The 21,500-nt window shown below is 46.3% G+C and overlaps 1 protein-coding gene across 3 annotated transcripts in view; it reads right to left on the minus strand.

The window, feature by feature from the left end:
- Window positions 1–21,500, minus strand: part of EPHA1 (EPH receptor A1) — a 71,572-nt gene that overhangs the window by 34,737 nt on the left and 15,335 nt on the right. For 2 of the 3 annotated variants that reach the window (XM_030536482.1, XM_030536462.1), the window contains exons 3-4: window positions 5,515–5,790; window positions 198–588 (exon numbers count right to left, since the gene is read on the minus strand). In XM_030536482.1, coding sequence (XP_030392342.1) covers window positions 198–588; window positions 5,515–5,790 — 667 coding nt within the window. Of the gene's footprint in view, window positions 1–197; window positions 589–4,717; window positions 4,985–5,514; window positions 5,791–21,500 lie in introns of those variants that run through there. The other variant, XM_030536473.1, reaches the window with a different exon arrangement.

A 21,500-nucleotide genomic window follows, 5' to 3' on the forward strand; every position in this document is an offset into this window, starting at 1 on the left:
GCACAGCCAGCAGGGGTGAGAGATGGGGACAGATAGAGAGAGACAGTAGCAAAGTCAAATGCATTTAGGGCAGCTCTTGGTCAGGTGACTATAACTCACCTCTCACCCCCCTGCAAACACTGCTGGATTGTTTCACTGCCCAGATCTCCATCTCTCCATCGTTCCCCTTGCACCTGACTGTCCCCTTCCACACTTACCTACACAGCTTCTGTCAGCCTCCTCAAACCCAACAGCACACAGGCACCGGCCCATTGGCACTAGCCACTCCCCATCAGCACTGCAATGCATCCTGGGTGGGAAACCTGCTTCTTCGGCTGCGTCCTCTACACAGACCCCTGGCACCTCTGTGAGCCCCTCTGAGCCTGCCAGTGTCTGTGGAAAGTGGGCCAGTCCCACCACTGTTTCTGGGCAGGTCTTGTAATATACCCGGACAGAGACCAGAGCCACACAGGCCCCAGAGTTCTGGAAAGCCAGGTAGAATCCGCGCCGAGACAGCTTCCGTATGGGGCACACTTCCACATTCAGCTGCATAACGCCTGACTCAATGTCCCGGCTTGTGAAACTCCGATCTGCTGCCACTGTGTTGACCTGAAAAGAAGAGGAAGAATCAAGATCTATGGCACCGGAAGATCTTCCTCCAAGGTTACATTTGTTATGCATCTTTCACCCCAAAGCCCGTGACAAAAGTGCTGATGCCTAATAGATAGGCCAGCACTCTGATCCCTGTAGCCTCAATTAGTTTCCCCAGTGACAGTTTATTGAGGAAAATAGAGGAATTAGCTAATTAGATGGGGAATCTGGGTGAGTGAAGGAACTAACTGGCTCATCAGCTGACTCTCTTGATAAAAGGCAGGAAGGAAGCATTAGCAGGAGGGGAGGACAGGCCTAGCTATGCCCAGACTGAAGCTGATCCCAAGAAAAGGAGGTCTCTTTTCCTTTCAGGGCCCTGAAAAACAGGTAATAGGGATATAGATATTATAATTGCTGTTACTGCACTGCACAAGTGTTGGTGGAGGCAACTTGAATAAATTCTATGGAGTGGACACTATAAGAAGAGAGTCTGAAGGGTTGTTGCAGTGATCAAGGATCAAGTGTGGGGGAAGAAAACCTATGCCCTGTTATAGTCTTCACTGTAACTCCTTTCTCTATGGCCTCTCCGTAGCCCTGATGCTCTGGACTCCAGGATCTGCCCATCTTTGCATGTGGATGACTAAGCATGAACACATCAAACCAGTGCACTCGTTCTCCATTGTTTCCCTCATTTTATATAATTCCTATGGACGTCCCCCATCTGCCTCACAAGCTTCATTTCTATTCTTTCCTCCCAGCTCTGCACTTAGCTTCTCTTCAAGAGCCATGTGACTGATTCATTATTTGTACAGCACCTAGTATAACAGGTCCTGATCTCAGTTGGCCTTTGGGCACTGACACAGCACACTTACAAACTACAGCAAGAAGTCATTCTTCTGGGGTGGATTGTTTCTTTTTCTGTTATCAATTTGTCTACTAATAAACAGTGATAGTCTTTGGATTTGTTTAGTTGAAATTATATGTTGAATAAACTGCTGCTGACAATTCTTCATCTGTCCAGTGCTTGTGAGCAGTCCTGCATGTGCCTTTGATATTTCCCATCTGTTGATATAATCCACAGGGGACAATGGGTGTGTTTCCAGTCCCTGGCTAGATGGGCATCGCTCCTGCACACAGGCTTTTGAGGCAAATCTGAAGTCATTGGGAGTTTGACACCTAACTCCCTTAGGGCTTGTCTACACTTACAGGAGGATCAATGTTGCAGCGATCGATGCAACAGCGGTCGATCTAGTGAAGACCTGCTAAATCGACTGCCGATCGCTCTCCCGTCGACTCCTGTACTCCACCTGATCGAGACGAGTAAGGAGAGTCGATGGGAGAGTGTCTCCCATTGCCGTCACGTAGTATAAGTAGATCTAAGCTACGTCAATTTGAATTATGCTATTCACGTAACTCAAATTGCGTAGCTTAGATAGACTTTTCCCTTTAGTGTAAACAAGGCCTTAGATTCCTCTTAAAACCCCAGCCTGAAACATCTCTGCAGTTAATTGGTAATCAGCTCACCAGAAACTTCAAGTGGGCTCAACTGCTATCTATGGATGAAGCAACAGCAGATGTGAGGGGTGGGGAATTAGGACAGCTGTTGCCGTAAAACTGGTTGTAAGGAAGTAGGTGTTAAAATTCCACAAAAAAATTTCAAATCACTTCTGCCTCTGCCCCAAGAGGGAGGGAAAGAGGAGATGCAGGGAGTGTTGCCTAATGAATACAAAACCGGACTGGGACTCAAGAGACCTGGATTCTATTCCCAGCTCTGCCACTGGCCTGCTGGGTGACCTTCAGCAACCCTCTTCACCGCTCTGTGCCTCAGTTTCCCCATCTGTAAAATGGGAATATGATACTGTCCTTTTTAAAGTGCTTTGAGATCTACTGATGAAACATGGTAGATATCAAAGAACATAAGCCATACCCACAGGATGTGGGACTCTGTTTTGGGAAACAGTGACTCTGAAAAAGATTTGGGGCTTGTGGTGGATAATCAGCTGAACATGAGCTCCCAGTGTGATGCTATGGTTAAAAGAGCTAATGTGTTCCTGGGATGCTTAAACAGGTGAATCTCGAGCAGGAGCAGAGACATTATGATACCTCTGTATTTGACATTGGTGTGACCATGACTGGTATAGTGTATACAGTTCTGTGCTAGCAAAAAGAACAAAAGTACTTGTGGCACCTTAGAGACTAACAAATTTATTTCAGCATGAGCTTTCATGAGCTACAGCTCACTTCTTCGGATGCATAGAATGGAACACACAGACAGGAGATATTTATACATACAGAGAACATGAAAAGGTGGAAGTATGCATACCAATTGGAAGAGTCCAATCAATTGAGATGAGCTATCATCAGCAGGAGAAAAAACCTTTGAAGTGATAATTGAGATGACTCATAGAAGATGTGAAGAGAACTTAACATAGGGAAATAGATTCAATTAGTGTAATGACCCAACCATTCCCATTCTCTGTTTAAACCTAAGTTAATTGTATCTAATTTGCATATTAATTCGAGGTCATCAATCTATCTATGGAGTCTGTTTTTGAAGTTTTTTTGTTGTAAAATTGCCACCTTCAAGTCTATCACTGAGTGATTAGAGAGGTTGAAGTGTTCTCCCACTGGTTTTTGAATGTTATGATTCCTGATGTCAGATTTGTGTCCATTTATTCTTTTGCGTAGAGACTGTCCGGTTTGGCCAATGTACATGGCAGAGGGGCATTGCTGGCACATGATGGCATACATCACGTTGGTAGATGTGCAGGTGAAAGAGCCCCTGATGACGTGGCTGATGTGATTAGGTCCTATGATGGTGTTACTTGAATAGCTTTGTGGACAGAGCTGGCATCGGGCTTTGTTGCAAGGATAGGTTCCTGGGTTAGTGTTTATGTTGTATGGTGTGCGGTTGCCGGCGAGTATTTGCTTTAGGTTGGGAGGCTGTCTGTAAGCAAGGACTGACCTGTCTCTCAAGATCTGTGAGAGTGAGGGATCATCTTTAAGGATAGGTTGTAGATCTTTGATGATGCGCTGGAGAGGTTTTAGTTGGGGGCTGTAGGTGATGGCTAGTGGCTTTCTGTTATTTTCTTTGTTGGGCCTGTCCTGTAGTAAGTGGCTTCTGGGTACTCTTCTGGCTCTGTCAATCTGTTTTTTCACTTCAGCAGATGGGTATTGTAGTTTTAAGAATGCTTGACAGAGATATTGTAAATGTTTATCTCTGTCTGAGGGATTGGAGCAAATACAGTTGTATCTTAGAGCTTGGCTGTAGACAATGGATCGTGTGGTGAGTCCTGGATGGAAGCTGAAGGCATGTAGGTAAGTATAGCAGTCAGTGGATTTCCGGTATAGGGTGGTGTTTATGTGACCATCGCTTATTAGCACAGTAGTGTCTAGGAAATGGACTGCTGGTGTGGATTGGTCTAGGCTCGGGTTGATGGTGGGATGGAAATTGTTAAAATCATGGTGGAATTCCTTGAGGGCTTCTTTTCCGTGGGTCCAGATGTGCCCACAATTCAAGAAGGATGTTGGTAAATTGGAGAGGATTCAGAGAAGAGCCACAAGAAAGATTAAAGGATTGGAAAACCAGTTTTATAGTGATTGAGATCTTTGAGTGTATCTATTTAACCAAGAGTTAAGGAGTAACTTGTTTACAGTCTATTAGGATCCACATGGGGAATAAATGTTTGATAATAGGGTCTTCATTCTAGCAGAGAAAGAGATAATATGATCCAATGACTGGAAGCTGAAACTTGAAAAATTCAGACTGGAAATATGATGTAAATTGAACAGTGAGGGTAATTAATCACTGGAACAATTTATCAAGGATCTTGGTCAATCACTGACAATTTTAAAATCAAGACTGGATGTTTTTTCTAAAAGGTTTGCTCTACAAATTATTTTGGGGACGTTCAAAGGCCTGTGTTATACAGGAGGCCACAACGGTCCCTTTTGGCCTTGTAATCTATGAATAAGAGTTGGGTGATGATGATCTCCTTCTCTTTAGTACTGGAAGCCCCAATTTCCTCTTACCTATCAAAATCCCCAACTGCCTAAATCTCCAGAAAGTGAGGGCAGCGGGAATGAATAGAAAAACATGAATTTAATATCAAAATAAATAACCCAAATTAAGTTACAAAATACTTGCATTTTTCATTTTCCTGTTTAATTCAGTGCAACTTTCTGGGCTTGAGTTTACTAGAAGCTTCTGCAGAAATTTCAAGAAGAATTTATCATGATGTGTTGCTGAGAATGAAGAGGGGAGGACTGCCAAAGAATATAAGTCTATGGCTTGCCATAAAACACACTGGGCCTTGATTATGCGAGACTGTTTACAGGAAAGCTGAGAGTCTCTTCACTGGAATTCAGCTGCTTTTGGGGCAGAAGGGACAACAAGTACCATATCCAACTGAAACTGCAAGAGAAACATAGGGCGGTAGAGTGTAGTGACACAAATAAGAATTTGGTCCAGCCAATGAGACCATTGCCTCCACCCTCAAAGAAAATGCTATGCACTCTTTTCTGACCAGTGATGAGAGCAGGGGATTAGGCATCAGGAGACCTATATCCTATTTCTTTATCTGTCCTGACTTGTTTTATTACCTTGGGCAAGTCACTTGTTCTCTCTTGGTCTCAGTTTCCCTATTTGTAAAATGGGGATGATGATGTTTGTTAGAACCCTTCACAGTCCTTGGATAAGTAAATGCAAAGCATTACCATCAACATTAAATATTCTCAGTCCCTCTATTCAACAACTCATTTGACAATTGGTACCTCCTGCAGCAAAGAGGGCCCTGACCATCATGCTGAGGCAGCAGCAAAAGAGCATTTCCTGTGCTCCCTATGGGACCCTTGATTTCCTTGGAGGTCTCCCATCTGGCCAGCCCATCTTGTTTAGTTTGAGGCGGAGGGATCAAAAGGATCCCCAACCCCTTTGCTACTGACCTTGGTGAACAGGGGGCGACGGAACTGGATGCCGACGTCCTGCTCTGACTCCATATAGTAGAGATTGAAGGTCTCTTTGCAGGTCACTACTTCACCCTTGAAGCTCTTGCAGTCACGCACAGTGAATTTTAGCTCCACGTAGATGCGGGAGGCTGCCTCACCCCGGTAGATCCAGTTGGTCCGGAGCCAGTGATCAGTGTCGCCCTCCGAGAGCACGCTGCAGTCCTGGTACATGTAGATGGGGGTACTGTTTATCATCTGCTGCACCTCGCTCCACTGCTCCCAGGAGGAAAAGAAAAGAAATGAAAACACACACAAACAAACTCATGTTATACAGAGAAGAGACATATGACACTTACATATGCAATAAAACAGACCCACAAAATCCAAGTCTCTGCAGACTTGGGACTCAGATCCTGAGCAACCTCAAGGCCTTGAACAATGAACAAAATCTGCTTCTGGTTCAGAGCTCTGAGCCTGCCTTAACACTGTGAGCATGGAGCAATAAATATGACCTGCAATCCGGGTCTGACTCAGGTCTAGCTGACAATGACTCACCACTTCCCCTGAACATGGGCTCCTGGTGCAATGCTATGGCCAAAAGGGCTAATGTGATCCTTGGATGTATAAGTAGGAGAATCTCAAGTAGGAGTAGGGAGGTTATATTACCGCTGTATTTGGCACTGGTGCAACCACTGCTGGAATGCTGTGTCCAGTTCTGGTGTCCACAGTTCAAGAAGGATGTTGATAAATTGGAGAGGGTTTAGAGAAAAGCCATGAGAATTATTAAAGGATTAAACAATATGCCTTCTAGTGAGAGATTGAGCTCCTGGAGTCTATTTAGCTAAACAAAGAGAAGGTTAATGAATAATGATCACAGTCTAAAAGTACCTACAGATGGACAAATATTTGATAATGGGCTCTTCGATCTAGCATAGAAAGGTGTAACATGATCCAGTGGCTGGAAGTTGAAGCATGAAAAATTCAGACAGGAAATAAAACACCAAATTTTAGCAATGAAGGTAATCACCTTTGGAATAATATGGATTACATCTGTGGTGTAATCTCCATCACTGGCAATTTGTAAACCAAGACTGGGTATTGGCTATGTCTACACAACAAGCTAGGGGTGTGATAACCCTGCTTATGTACACATCTTCATGCTGGCTCTCATTTAGTTACCATGAGTATAAATAGCAGTGTAGTTGTGGCAGCATGGGTAGCGGCTGCACGGTGCCAAGTACAAACCTGACTGAAACCTATGGGTATGTAGTCAGTATGTCTAGGGCCTCTCATCTGCCCCTGAAAATTGTATCAGACTCCAGCGTATCCCCCCTCGATAAAGGCAACAGCAGCTTGGAGAGTAGAGTGGGTGAGGACATGGGTCTGTCACAGAATCTCACTGTGGGAGGGTCAATCACAGGGCTTTCTTTCTTAATCCTAGTCTAAAATAACCCATTTAAAGTATATGGTTACTCCTTGTGCATGGAAACACACAGCTGCCACACCATTCAGTTAGCGTCTGGGCTGGCAGCTAGCTCACGGGGAATTTTAAAGTAAATAAGCATTTTCTATGCTGCAAAAGAAAGCAAAAGATTTACTGGATGGTTTATTAATTGTGTAAATCTGTCAGTGACAATCTAGACTAATGTTTTTAGTTGCAGTCTTGTAGAAACACTCTCCTCTTGCTTATTGTTTTTCATAAATATGTTTCAATTCTTTCAAGGAAACTGGAAGACTGCTTACATAAATGATTAATGTTTAACCCTTTCAGCCAGCATGGTGCTGCAATGGCACCTATCTGATGAACATCTGGAAACACAGGCAGAGACAAGAGACCCCATAATAGAGAGATGGTTTGAGGACAGTTTTCATGCAGCAGGCAGCACAGGAGAGGTTGGCGAACCATTATTTCTTCAGGAGGAAGTTATACTTTGGTAACAGATACATATTACCTGCAGCAAAGTCTTATCTGAAAGACAAAGATTCTGCTGCTGCTGCTGAAACTTGCACAGCCTTACTATACCCAGGGACCTAATTTGGCTCTCATTTCCACTGATGTAACTCAATCAATTTCAGGGAAATCATTCCTGATTTACACTGGTGGAATAAAGCTCAGATTCAGCATCATGTTGGCTATTTGAAAGCCACCTTTCCACAGGAAATCATACATTATTTATTCTGATAGTCTGCAGCAGCTATGGGTAGCTCCTTCCTTTAGTCTGGTCTACACTACAGACCTATATCGGTATAACTACATCACTCAGATGTGTGAAAAATCCACACCCCCTGAACAACGCACTTATACCCACCTAACATCCAGCGCAGATAGTGCTATGTCAGCAGGAGAGCTTCTCCCATTGACATAGTTAATCCACCTCCCTGAGAGGAGGTAGATATGTCAGTGGGAGAAGCTGTCCGATCAACTTACAACACCGTCATGAAAGCACTAAGGCAGTGCAGCTGCATCACGGCAGAGTTTTAAGTGTAGACTTGCCCTTAGTCCTGTTTATAGAATCAGAGAATATCAGAGTTGACCTATCCCCAACTAAATCATCCCAACCTGACTTTAAAAAACCTCTAAGGAAGGAGATTCCACCTCCCTAGGTAACCCATTCCAGTGCTTCACCAACCTCCTAGTGAAAAAGTTTTTCCTAATATCCAACCTAAACCTCTCCCACTGCAACTTCAGACCATTGCTCCTTGTTCTGTCATCTGCTACCACTGAGAATAGCCAAGCTCCATCTTCTTTGGAACCCCCTTTCAGGTAGTTGAAAGCAGCTATCAAATCCCGCCCTCCCCCCATTCTTCTCTTCTGCAGACTAAACAATCCCAGTTCCCTCAGACTTTCCTCATAAGTCATGTGCTCCAGCCCCCTAATCATTTTTGTTGCCCTCTGCTGAACTCTTTCCAATTTTTCCACATCCTTCTTGTAGTGCGGGGCCCAAAACTGGACACAGTACTCCAGATGAGGCCTCACCAATGTTGAATAGAGGGGAATGATCATGTCCCTCGATCTGCTGGCAATGCTCCTACTTATACAGCCCAAAATGCCACTAGCCTTCTTGGCAACAAGGGCACACTGTTGACTCATATCCAGCTTCCCATCCACTGTAACCCCTAGATCCTTTTCTTCAGAACTGCTGGCTAGCCGCCCGGTCCCTAGTTTGTAGCAGTGCATGGGATTCTTCCGTCCTAAGTGCAGGACTCTGCACTTGTCCTTGTTGAACCTCATCAGGTTTATTTTGGCCCAATCCTCCAATTTATCTAGGTCCTTCTGGACCCTATCCCTACCCTCCGTCATTTCTACCACTCCTCCCAGTTTAGTGTCAGCTGCAAACTTGCTGATGGTGCAATCCACACCATCCTCCAAATCGTTAAGATATTGAACAAAACCGGCCCCAGGACCGACCCTTGGGGCACTCCGCTTGATACCAGCTGCCAACTAGACATGGAGCCATTGATTACTACCTGTTGAGCCCGACGATCTAGCCAGCTTTCTATCCACCTTATAATCCATTCATCCAGTCCACACATCTTTAACTTGAGGGCAAGAATACTGTGGGAGACTGTATCAAAAGCTTTGCTAAAGTCAAGGAATAACATGTCCACTGCTTTCACTTCATCCACAGAGGGAGTTATCTCATCATAGAAGGCAATTAGGTTAGTCAGGCCGTTGGTGAATCCATGCTGACTGTTCCTGATCACTTTCCTCTCCTCTAACTGCTTCAGAATTGATTCCTTGCAGACCTGCTTCATGATTTTTCCAGGGACTGAGGTGAGGCTGACTGGCCTGTAGTTCCCTGGATCCTCCTTCTTCCCTTTTTAAAAGATGGGCATGACATTAGCCTTTTTCCATTCATCTGGGACCTCCCCGCATCGTCATGGGTTTTCAGAGATAATGGCCAATGGCTCTGTAATCACACTCCCGGATGCAGTGCATCTGGTCCCATGGACTTATGCTCGTCCAGCTTTTCTAAATAGTCCTGACCCAGTTCTTTCTCCATAGAGGGCTGGTCACTTCCTCCCCATGCTGTGCTGCCTAGTGCAGCAGCCTGGGAGCTGACCTTGTTCATGAAGACAGAGGCAAAAAAAGCACTGAGTACGTTAGCTTTTTCCACATCCTCTGTCACTGGGTTGCCTCTCTCATTCAGTAAGGGGCCCACACTTTCCCTGACCTTCTTGTTGCAAACATTCCCGTAAAAACCCTTTTTGTTACTCTTAACATCCCTTGCTAGCTGCAATTCCAATTGTGATTTGGCCTTCCTGATTTCACTCCTGCATGCCTGAGCAATATTTTTATACTCCTCCCTGGACATTTGTCCAATCTTCCACTTCTTGTAGGCTTCTTTTTTGTGTTTAAGATCAGCAAGGATTTCACTGTTATGTCCCTTGTCTGTGAAGTGTTCAGTGAGCTGCTGCTGTTTGTGTGGGAATTTACCAGGAATCAAACAATCGCTAAGGCTGAGAGTTTGTCACAGTGACTGTTTCTCACTGGCACAAACAAGTCATGTTCCCTGCCATAGAGGTCCAGGAGCAACCATGGGTACCACAGGGCTGTGTTTTAGCAATACAGAGACTAAGAATGGATGAAAAGTAGGTTGAGGGATCAAGGTAGTGGGAGTGGGGAAAGAGGAAGACCATAAAGGTTAAATAACTGCAAACCTGACTCATAGACTTTAAGGCCAGAAGGGACCATTATGATCATCTAGTCTGACCTCCTGCACAGTGCAGGCCACAGAATCTCACCCATCCAATCCTGTAACAAACCCCTAACCTATGTCTGAATTATTGAAGTCCTCAAATCGAGGCTTGAAGACCTCAAGGTGCAGAGAATCCTCCAGCAAGTGATCTGTGCCCCATGCTGCAGAGGAAGGCGAAAAACCTCCAGGGCCTCTGCCCATCTGCCCTCGAGGAAAATTCCTTCCCGACCCCAAAAATGGTGATCAGTTAAACCCTGAGCATGTGGGCAAGATTCACCAGCCAGCACCCAGGAAAGAATTCTCTGTAGTAACTCAGATCCCATTCCATCTAACATCTCATCACAGACCACTGGGCATACTTACTGCTGATAATCAAAGATCAATTGCCAAATTAATGGCCAAAATTAGGCTATCCCATCATACCATCCTCTCCATAAACTTATCAAGCTTAGTCTTGAAGACAGATATGTCTTTTGCCCCCACTACTCCCCTTGGAAGGCTGTTCCAGAACTTCACTCCTCTAATGGTTAGAAACTTTCATCTAATTTCAAGTCTAAACTTCCTAGTGTCCAGTTTATATCCATTTGTTCTTGTGTCCACATTGGTACTAAGCTTAAATAATTCCTCTCCCTCCCTAATATTTATCCCTTTGATATATTTATAAAGAGCAATCATATCCCCCCTCAACCTTCTTTTGGTTAGGCTAAACAAGCCAAGCTCTTTGAGTCTCCTTTCATACGACAGGCTTTCCATTCCTCGGATCATCCTAGTAGCCCATCTCTGAACCAGGGCCACCCAGGGAGAGGGGAGAGGAGGGGAAGCAGGGCAATTTGCCCCAGGCCCCACAGGCGACCCACGAAAGTTTTTCAGGGGCCCTGGAACAGGGCCCTTCACTCACTCTGGGGCCCCCGGAAAACTGTTGCGGGGCCTGGGCCCTCGGAGCTTCTTCTGCTCTGGGTCTTCGGCGGCAGGGGGTCCTTCTGCTCTGGGGCAGAAGAAAACCCCGCCGCCAAATTACCGCTGAAGACCCAACTCTTTGGCAGCGGGTCCCACTTCGGCGGTAATTCGGCCGCGGGTCTTCGGGGCACTTCAGTGGCAGGTTCCAGAGCACAAGGACCCCCCCGCTGCTGAATTACTGCCGAAGCGGGGGCCCCACACCCCCGAAGACCCCAGACCCCCTGAGTCCTCTGGGCGGCCCTGCTCTGAACCTGTTCCAGATTGAATTCATCCTTTTTAAACATGGGAGACCAGAACTGCACACAGTATTCCAGATGAGGTCTCACTAGTGACATTGAAAGAGACAGAAGAAACTGAGGCTGGAATATTTTGAAGGCGCAAGAAAATGAAGAATAAAGAGAAACAGCAAAGCCCAGGGAGAAGCAATAACTATAATGTCATATATCAGAGGGGTAACTGTGTCAGTCTGGATCTGCAAAAAGCAGCAGAGTCCTGTGGCACCTTATAAACTAACAGACGTATAGGAGCATGAACTTTAGCATCCAACGAAGTGGGTATTCACCCATGAAAGCTCATGCTCCAATACATCTGTTAGTCTATAAGGTGCCACAGGACTCTTTGCTGCTTTTCATAATGTCATACACCATTTGAGGCAAACACACTGAGAATGGTATAGATTTGAACTTAACTCTGGAGACATGATGAGGTAGAGGACGGGGATGGGTGGGTGGATGGGAGACATGGGAACATTGTGATGTATTTTTCAAGTTCATTACACTGAAACAGGCTTTTGGAAGGTTTTCTGTATGCAGCAGGGGTTGGCAATCTATGGCATGTGTGCCAAAGGTGGCATGTGAGCCAATTTTAAACGGCACGCTGCTGCCTGCCGGAGCAACGTGCCATTAAAAATCCTGCCCAGCCCAGCCCGCTCTTCTCCACCCTCCACCTGCCCCCCACAGGGGCAGGGGTCAGAAGCATGGGTGTGTGCACAGGGTATGCTGGGTGTGCCCAGGCACACCCTAATGCAGGGGTGGGCAAATGGCTCACTCTCCTGGCGCAGCAAGCCGCGGGGTCCACGCTCCTAGGCTGGAGCGCCCAGCTGAGCGCAGCAAGTCGCCAGCCCCTCCCCTGCCATTCCCCCTCCCCTGGAGCCATGCCACCGCGTGCGCAGAGCTCTGGGGGCCGGGGTTGCACGCTCCCGTGGGCAGTGTTTGGCTCCACGGGGAGGCAGACACACTCCCCCCTCCCCTGGAGCCATGCCATCGCGTGCACAGTGCTCTGAGGGGTGGGGGTGCCCGCTCCTATGGGGCAGCGTGTCTGCTTTTGCGCGGAGCAGAACATGCTGCTAGGAGCCTCATGGTAAGAGGTCCAGGGCCAGGAGGGTTGGATAAGGGGTGGGGTAGTCAGGGGTCAGGGAGGGTTGGATAGGGGGTGGGATCCAGGGCAGGGTGGTTAGGGGCAGGGGGTCTCTGGAGGGGCCAGTCAGGGAGCAGGGGAGGGTTGGATGGGGCATGAGAGTCCTGAGGTTTGCAGAGAAGAAGTGGGGGCAGTGGGTGGAATAGGGGCATATCCCCCCAGCCCTCTGCCCTGACCCCCCCTCACACACACCCAGCCCTCTGCCCTGAACCCTGTGCTCCATATACCCTCCAGGCCCCTGCCCTGAGCCATGTACCCTCCTCATACACATCCAGCCCTCTGCTTGACTCCTTCACTGTCCCCCCAATCCCAGCTCTGACTCTGGCACCCCCACACACATCCAGCCCACCCTGCCCTGACTCTTGCACCCCCCACCACACACCCTGACTCTTGCACCCCCTACATCCCCACCCCCACCCTGAGCACCAAACAGGGGCTCCTGCACACACACCCTCACATTCCCACCTGCACTCCTCACACCAAATGGGAGCTGCCCACACCCAAACCTCCTGCCCCAACCCTGAGCCCCCTCCCTCATTCTAGCTCCTGGCCAGACCCTTCAACCCCAGCCCTGTCCTCAGTCCACTCCCACCCTCAGCTCAGTGCAGAGAGAGGAAGAGAATGGGCCAGAACCAGGGAGAAGGTCGGTACCCACTGTATGTGGGCAGGGCTGGGACCCCAGATTGGCAGCGGGGTGAGCAGGTCCGGCAGCCAGGATCCCAGCTGGCAGGAGCCGGTGGATGGAACCCCTGAGCAGCAGTGGGCTGAGCCACTCAGCCCACTGCTGGTCTGGGGTCCCAGTTGCCAGCCCCGCACAACCCGCTGTAAGTCTGGGGTTCTGGCTGCTGGACCCTTGCCAGCTGGGGTCCCAGCCACAGGCCCTGCTCAGCCCACTGCTGGCCTAGGTGAACAGAACCCCAGACCAGCAGCAGGCTGAGCGGGCCGGCGGCCTAAGATCAACATTTTAATTTAAATTTTAAACGAAGCTTCTTAAACAATTTGAAAACCTTGTTTATTTTACAATACAACACTAGTTTAGTTATATAATATATAGACTTATAGAGAGAGACCTAAAAAACATTAAAATGTATTACCGGCATGCAAAACCTTAAATTAAAGTGAATAAATGAAGACTCGGCACACCACTTCTGAAAGGTTGCCGACCCCTGGTAAACAGTATGGCTGTATGCCTGCATGTGTCTGTTGGAAAATACATGAGTATGCTTTATAAAGGAGGTCAGAGTAGATGATCACAATGGTCTCTATTAGCCGAGGAATCTCTGAATATGAGGCCCAGCAACTGCGCTGCACAGTTTGCCACAGGCAAGGTATTTAAGTACAGCATTTCAGATGAGTACCATAAGGTGGCTTAGTGATTCTGCATACATGTTTGAGGGAAGGGAAGGGTGGCAGTGGCTGGAAAGGTTAAAAAAGATATGTTCTAAAGCACAGGAAGTTAGTTACAAGGATAAGTGAAGAAAGGCCATGGTCCAGCTACAGACAACACTCAGCTAAAATGAGATCTATGTAAAGACTCCCATGGACTGGATGACAGTCCCGTGGAAGATGCTTGGGAGGAGGGGGGAGGGGGCTTCAGCGACAAATATGCTTGGGAAATTCCAAAACTTTCTATTGTAGCCCAAATGTCAAGTGTACCCCAAAGGGAACAGTTTCAAATATGACTTAGGCCCTTAGGTGCTTTTGAAAATTTTACCCAAAGTTTGGGACAAAACTACCGAGTTCACGCCATCTGCAAACAAATAACAATGAAACTGGCAACAGACCCTACACAAGTTAGACCTGATAGATAAAGCAAAGCAGAATGAAGCCATCACCTATTAACACCCACGATTTTCCCCATTAATCAGTTCAACATTTAAATTCAGCGAACTGTGAAGTATGCAACATTGATTAAAGGGTTAATCAGCTCACTAGTTGCTAGGCAGCAGTGTCATGTCCTTGGAACATCAGCAGCCAATCAGAGTTTGTGCCTCTGATGCAATGCTTATTAATTCAATGTCCTTGCAGAATTGTGTGGGTGAAATTTGGCTCAATCACTCTAAACTACTTGCCCTTCCAGCTTGCCTGCTGGTGGTATTGAATTAATCTCCTCTAATACAGTTGTTATCTTTCCATTTCATCTCCACACTCTTTACCCCATTGCTCCAATCACCATAGGTTGGCAATGAGGAAAAGAATTGATGTTGCTTTAGGAAGAGAGGGAAAAACAGAGAAAGGACCATTTTAGCAGTGAGTCTGGATCATGCTTTTGTGATCCTACAGAGAGCATTAGAGCTCATGAGAAGCATCTAAGAGTTTTTAGAAGCAAGGCCGAGATTTTCAAGACAGCATCCTAACATTAGGGACCTGGTTTTCAAAGAGGGCTAAGCACCTTACCCACTCCACCTGGGATCAAAAGAAGTGATTGGGTACTCCATACTTTTGAAAAATCAGCCCTCTTATTTAGGCACCTACCTTTAGACTCCTAATTAAGCAAGTCTTGGCTAAATAACTTAAGAACAATGCAGAAAGAGAGCCAAGTTCTTGCCATTGTTGTGCCCAAAGGCATTTGGTCAGCTAAAGGACAAATCCAGGATAAACCAGGTTTAATGTTACCATCAGAGTGCTAAGTGAATGAATAGCTCTTAAGATAGCTATTTTAGCAAAAGTACCATTAGTGCCCATAGACAGGCAGAAGCAGCACAACAGGCTCGGGCTTCCCTGGGCAAGTGTGATTTTATGTCAGGAGAATCGCCGCGAGGTAAATTTGTTCAGGGGATTATTAGCAGTGAGCTGAGCAGTAAATCAGCAAAGGCAGCCTTTGGAGAAGACTGGTCTTGAATCTGAACTCTGGCCATTGCGAATAATTGGGAGAGCCTTAGACACGGTATTTAATGATTTAACTTTGATCACTGGCAATTTTTAAATGGAGAATGGATGTTTTTCTAAAAAAAATATGGCTCTAGCCTAGTTCAGAGAGGAATTAATTCAGGGAAGTCCTATGGCCTGTGTTATACAGGAGGTCAAACTAGATCAGGGATTCTCAAACTGGGGGTCAGGACCCCGACTGGTTTGCATCCAGCATTTATAATGGTGTTAAATATATCAAAAAGTGTTTTTAATTTATAAGGGGGGGTTGCACTCAGAGGCTTGCTGTGTGAAAGGGATCACCAGTACAAAAGTTTGAAAACTTCTGAACTAGATGATCACAGAGGTCTCTTCTGGCCTTAGTATCTACGAACTGCATAATGCTGCTCTACACAGGCATACTGAAAATTCTGATCATAGAGCAACATGGAGCCAGAAAGTAAGACTTGTAAAGAGATCAGCCCATTGTTTTCACTGACTGAGGACTAGCACTGGATATATTCAGGTTTAAAGACATTCTAGAACTGGTATTATCACAGTGGAGGCAGATCAAGAATGGATGTGGAATTAGGATCACCCTTCAAAACATGGGAGTCAGCAGGTCATGGCCCAGATATGGGGCCAGAGTGGTGTAATGCCATTAAGGGGAATTTAGGGCACTATTCTCAAGCTCTGCAGCCCACAATATTCTAAGAGAAGTTAGACAGTTTGCTTTCTGACAGTTCTCTACATTCCCAAGAGCCCACAACATGACCTGTGGAGACCAGGGGTGGAGGGTGGGGAGGTAGGGGGGGAGAAAGACTGGTATGGGAACTACATAAGCACAAGTTGTACAGACTGTGTGCAAAAAATTATATCTGGGCGGTGCCCACAAAGGCATAAAGAGCCAAATGGAAACAGACACTGGAAATTTTGTTGCCATTTTAAAAAAATTTGCAAAATGGTATGTGCAGAAAATGTAAATTGTGTCCTGAGCTCTAGGGTCAGGTAAAGCTATAAACAAACACTCTTAGAAAGAGGCAGTGCTTAATTAGCCCCAGTACCACTGGGCTTGCTGCATCAGTTCTGAGTGTAAAAAAGTGCTTGAGCCACAGCACTTCTTTCATTATAAATTAAGCCCCGGAAAGAGGCAAAGGCTCTGTTCTATTTGGCAAAAATAGAATTCAGAAACCAAATTTCTACCAGACTTGATAATGGACTCAACACTGTTAACTGCCTAGGGAGAGGTCTAGATGAACAATGATAACTTATCTAATAGGTCATAGCCCAAGCCCAACGAGTTGTCATGACAAGTCTGAGTTCTCTCAGATCATCTTGACTTTGACCTACAATGTCCCTCACCACCTTCCCACATGATCTCTGTCTCTCTCACACACACATCTACCCCTGCTACATAGATCCACTTTGGCCTACTTTGCAGGCAAAGATCAACCTCCCATCCCCATCAAAAAACCCCAACACACCTCAGAGAGGAGAAAGAGCCTTGCATACATATCCCACTATGTGCCTTGGTGGCTTCAGAGCCTGAGCGCCAGCCTGAGCCACAATGTCTAAGCAACATTTACACAGCTGTTTTTGACTTAATAGTAATTATTCACAGTGAAACAGTCACTGGGTCAGAGAGAGACTGTGACTCTGTAGTCCAGTAGTTAGGGGACCCACCTGGGAGGTGGGAGACTCCATGTTCATTCCGCCTTCTCTAATCATATTTTAATTATTTAACCATGGTGGAACTTTAACAGAAGAGATCAAGGAAATCCCATATCAGAATATCCCATAGGTCAGTGGTTAAAGCACTTGCCTCAAAGGTAGGAGACCCATGTTTCAAATCCTCTCTCCCCCTCAGGCAGAGGGAGGAATTGAACCCAGATCTCCCACATTCCAGGTGAGTGCTGTAACCTCTGGGATAAAAACTATAAAGTGAGCAGCAGTGCCTCCTGCTGGTGAATTTTGAATGGGACCTGAGCCAGTAGGCAGCACCTCATCAGAACAGACCTCATATGCAAGATGGGCATGTTTTCCCCTGGTTCAAGGATTGCTCTGGGGATCAGAGGGGAGATAGGCGTTCAGATGGCTAAAGTGAGGCAGCATTACGCATGCCCAGAGGCAAAAACTTAGGCGCCAGGGGAACTTTTACCCTGAAAAGTTAGGTGCCAAGTGAATTTAGGGACCTACTGGTTCAGCAGGAGTAGCCTAAAAGTGGGTCTTAGGCACCTAACCCTAGATTTAGGACCTAACTCTGAGTACCTTTGTGGATCAGCATCCAAGAGGCATTTGTTCACTCTTGCTTTTTCCATCATCTAGACTAGGAGCAAGAGGATATTTTTCCATTTGGTTGTGGGAAAGGTCTCTAATGGACTTGGCCACCACAATGACCAGTGCAAGTTAAATAAAAAGGTCACCCTATGGTGCAACTAGTGCATTAGCTGTTTATGTCTTCACTACGGACCAGTGATCTGAAAGCAGCTAGTGTTCTTGTTATGGTAGTAAGATGGAAGCCTGGAAGTAATACTAGGTAAGTGGTGCCGGGCTGGAGCTCGGATCCCACACCCCTCCTGCACCCAACTCCCTGCCCTGAGCCCCCTGCCGCACCCTGCACCCCTCTTGCACCCAACTCCCTGCCCTGAGCCCCTGCTGCATCCTGCATGCCTCCTGTACCCCCTGGTGACAGGGAAGGGGCAGTGTTGGGGTGGGGACTTTGGGGAAGGGGGTGGAAAGGGGCAGGGAAGGGGTGGGAAGAGGCAGGGCAGGGGCGGGGCCTCATGGAAGGGGTGGAGTGGGGGCAGGGCCTGGGGCAGTGAGGGTGGGAGTTGTCAGTGACCAATGGACTAGACCTCATATGGCCCTTGTGGTCATTTGAGTTTGAGACCCCTGGTGTAGCCTATGTCAGGAACAGGTTCAACGCTGAAGGAATTAAGCACAGAAATCCAACCCTGAAGCTATGAGCAATATCTACAGTTAGCCAGCTGTGACTGTTCTAGGATTTGTAAGCTACTATGGAAAACTCATTTTCACATGTGGCTGCTCTGGTACAACATGACTGACTCAATACCAAGTGTACATCCTGAGATCTGGTATTCCTGTGGCCAAAGTGGAACATGGAAAGTCTTGTGTGCCCATGTGTTAGAGCATTTTACCTCCACTTTGCCTGTAATTTTAGTTTTTGATACCTCTCCTGTTGGAGTGGTACTGGGTGCAGCATGTGGAATAATGAAATTCCACACATGCACTACATAAGAGTTCACTTACAGCCTATCAGACACAGCCTCAAAAGAAGCAAATTCTTCAGGGCAAAGAGTTTCCATGGTGTGTCTCATACAGGGTCAAGCACATTGTCAGCAATTATAAAAGAAAGCAAACACTTTCCAGTACACTTGGAAGAATACAGAGCAGGAGAAGACAGAGGAGTCTGGTTATACAGGAAGTTTAGTGAAATGTGCCATTACAGAGCACTAGCGAGAAGCACGTTGCACAAACATCCATAAAGGGGTTAATCACCTCTCAGAAATTGCTAGACAACATTGTCATCTCCTTTTTAGTACAGGATTAGCTACTGAAATTCTGTGCCAATGGTGAAACACAGTATCCTTGCAGGAGTGCCACTGCAGCTCTTTTCTTCATAGCAATGGATTAATTAGATGATAACTTAGATTAATTAGATGGTATAACAAGTGGGGTTCCGCAGGGGTCTGTTTTGGGGCCGGTTCTGTTCAATATCTTCATCAACGATTTAGATGTTGGCATAGAAAGTACACTTATTAAGTTTGCGGATGATACCAAACTGGGAGGGATTGCAACTGCTTTGGAGGACAGGGTCAAAATTCAAAATGATCTGGACAAGTTGGAGAAATGGTCTGAGGTAAACAGGATGAAGTTTAATAAAGATAAATGCAAAGTGCTCCACTTAGGAAGGAACAATCAGTTTCACACATACAGAATGGGAAGAGACTGTCTAGGAAGAAGTATGGCAGAAAGAGATCTAGGGGTCATAGTGGACCACAAGCTTAATATGAGTCAACAGTGTGATACTGTTGCAAAAAAAGCAAACGTGATTCTGGGATGCATAAACAGGTGTGTTGTAAACAAGACACGAGAAGTCATTCTTCCGCTTTACTCTGCGCTGGTTAGGCCTCAACTGGAGTATTGTGTCCAGTTCTGGGCACCGCATTTCAAGAAAGATGTGGAGAAATTGGAGAGGGTCCAGAGAAGAGCAACAAGAATGATTAAAGGTCTTGAGAACATGACCTATGAAGGAAGGCTGAAGGAATTGGGTTTGTTTAGTTTGGAAAAGAGAAGACTGAGAGGGGACCTGATAGCAGTTTTCAGGTATCTAAAAGGGTGTCATCAGGAGGAGGGAGAAAACTTGTTCACGTTAGCCTCTAATGATAGAACAAGAAACAATGGGCTTAAACTGCAGCAAGGGAGATTTAGGTTGGACATTAGGAAAAAGTTCCTAACTGTCAGGGTAGTTAAACACTGGAATAGATTGCCTAGGGAAGTTGTGGAATCTCCATCGCTGGAGATATTTAAGAGTAGGTTAGATAAATGTCTATCAGGGATGGTCTAGACAGTATTTGGTCCTGCCATGAGGGCAGGGGACTGGACTCGATGACCTCTCGAGGTCCCTTCCAGTCCTAGAGTCTATGAGTCTATGAGTCTATGAACTTGAGTGCTTCTTGTTTATGGGGTAATGACTGTATCCTGGGCTTCTAAGTTCATCTCCAAAGTTAGTTAGCCCAAGACACAATAATTACCAATTTACCAGAGAGAACTCAAGTTATGGCTCTTTCATCCACTCCCAACTTGTGCTTCTGTCAATCCTCCTCTCATCCCTACAGTGAGTACCTTAGTGTAGAGTACCTCTTGCCTCCCCAGCCCATGGCAAAGGCAGTTCATTTTTCACTGAGCTGAAGATTTCTTCTGAGGAAGAACATTGGCATTCCCCCACTTGGTGCAGGTGAGCAGCAGCAGGAATGGAAGAGTGAGAAGGCAGAAGTGTTTCCATTTCCACAGCCAGTTGCTGTTGATTTTGCAAGTCAAACAAAAACCTGCCAGTGTTTTATTCCAGGTTTTGTACCTTCTTTGCAAACTTAGTTCAGATGAAGGAGCTGCCAACCGGACAAGCCCCGTACATTAACACCAAGTGGAGTCACAGGAGGCAACCTCACCCAGGACTTCTTAGTGAACCCCACACCTACACACACCCCTTGAGCTAGTTCTTCCACACAGAGCCACATGGAGACAGACTCATCAGCTGGGGGACAGACAAATACTAGGTATAGAATTTTCACAGGTTATTTCCCCTGCAATCTATCAATATTATCTCAGTCTTATCTGGAATGAGCTACCAAATGGCCAGCCTCTGCAAGCCCTTATTTCAGGAAGATACTGAGAAAGCTGATTAATTGCACTGTCTAGGTATGATGAAATAGGCACAGAGCTGGTATTTAGCTGTATAGGGAAGGCAGCACAGCCCACACTGCCTCCCTATCTCCCCTAATGACAGTGTCTGCCTATTGAGCAGGAGTGATTATACTGCCCTCCCATATCCTGCTTGAGAGCACCCTCAAGGCAAACGAGAAATCAGTTAACACTACACTTTGGGACCTCTCAGAAAGGGAAGGATTGACTCACTTTTAGAAGGACACTGTCTACCCTTGTCAAGGTCAGCAGGCATGTAAAAAATACCTCGTAGTCAATGGTATCAAAGGCTGCTGACAGGTCATGGATCCTTGATCTTCGCCTACCACCAGAAGAAAATAATTGACCGACGCAGTGTCTATGCAATGCCTGGGACTGAACACCAGACTAACAGCGGCATAGAAAATCTGACAATTCTGTCTACTGCTGAAGTTGTCCTATTCATAGATTCCAAGGCCAGGAGGTACCATTGAGATCATCAAGTCTGACCTCCTGTGTAACTCAGGCCAGACAACTTCACACAGTAATTCGTGCATCAAGCCATAACTTTTCACAACAGTAATGGCTGGAATGAGCGATAGTGACTTGCTCACCACCTTGTGACTCTGACCGGGTTCAGAT

The sequence above is a fragment of the Gopherus evgoodei genome, chromosome 1 (genome assembly GCF_007399415.2).
Source record: "Gopherus evgoodei ecotype Sinaloan lineage chromosome 1, rGopEvg1_v1.p, whole genome shotgun sequence".
NCBI classification, from domain to species: domain Eukaryota; kingdom Metazoa; phylum Chordata; order Testudines; family Testudinidae; genus Gopherus; species Gopherus evgoodei.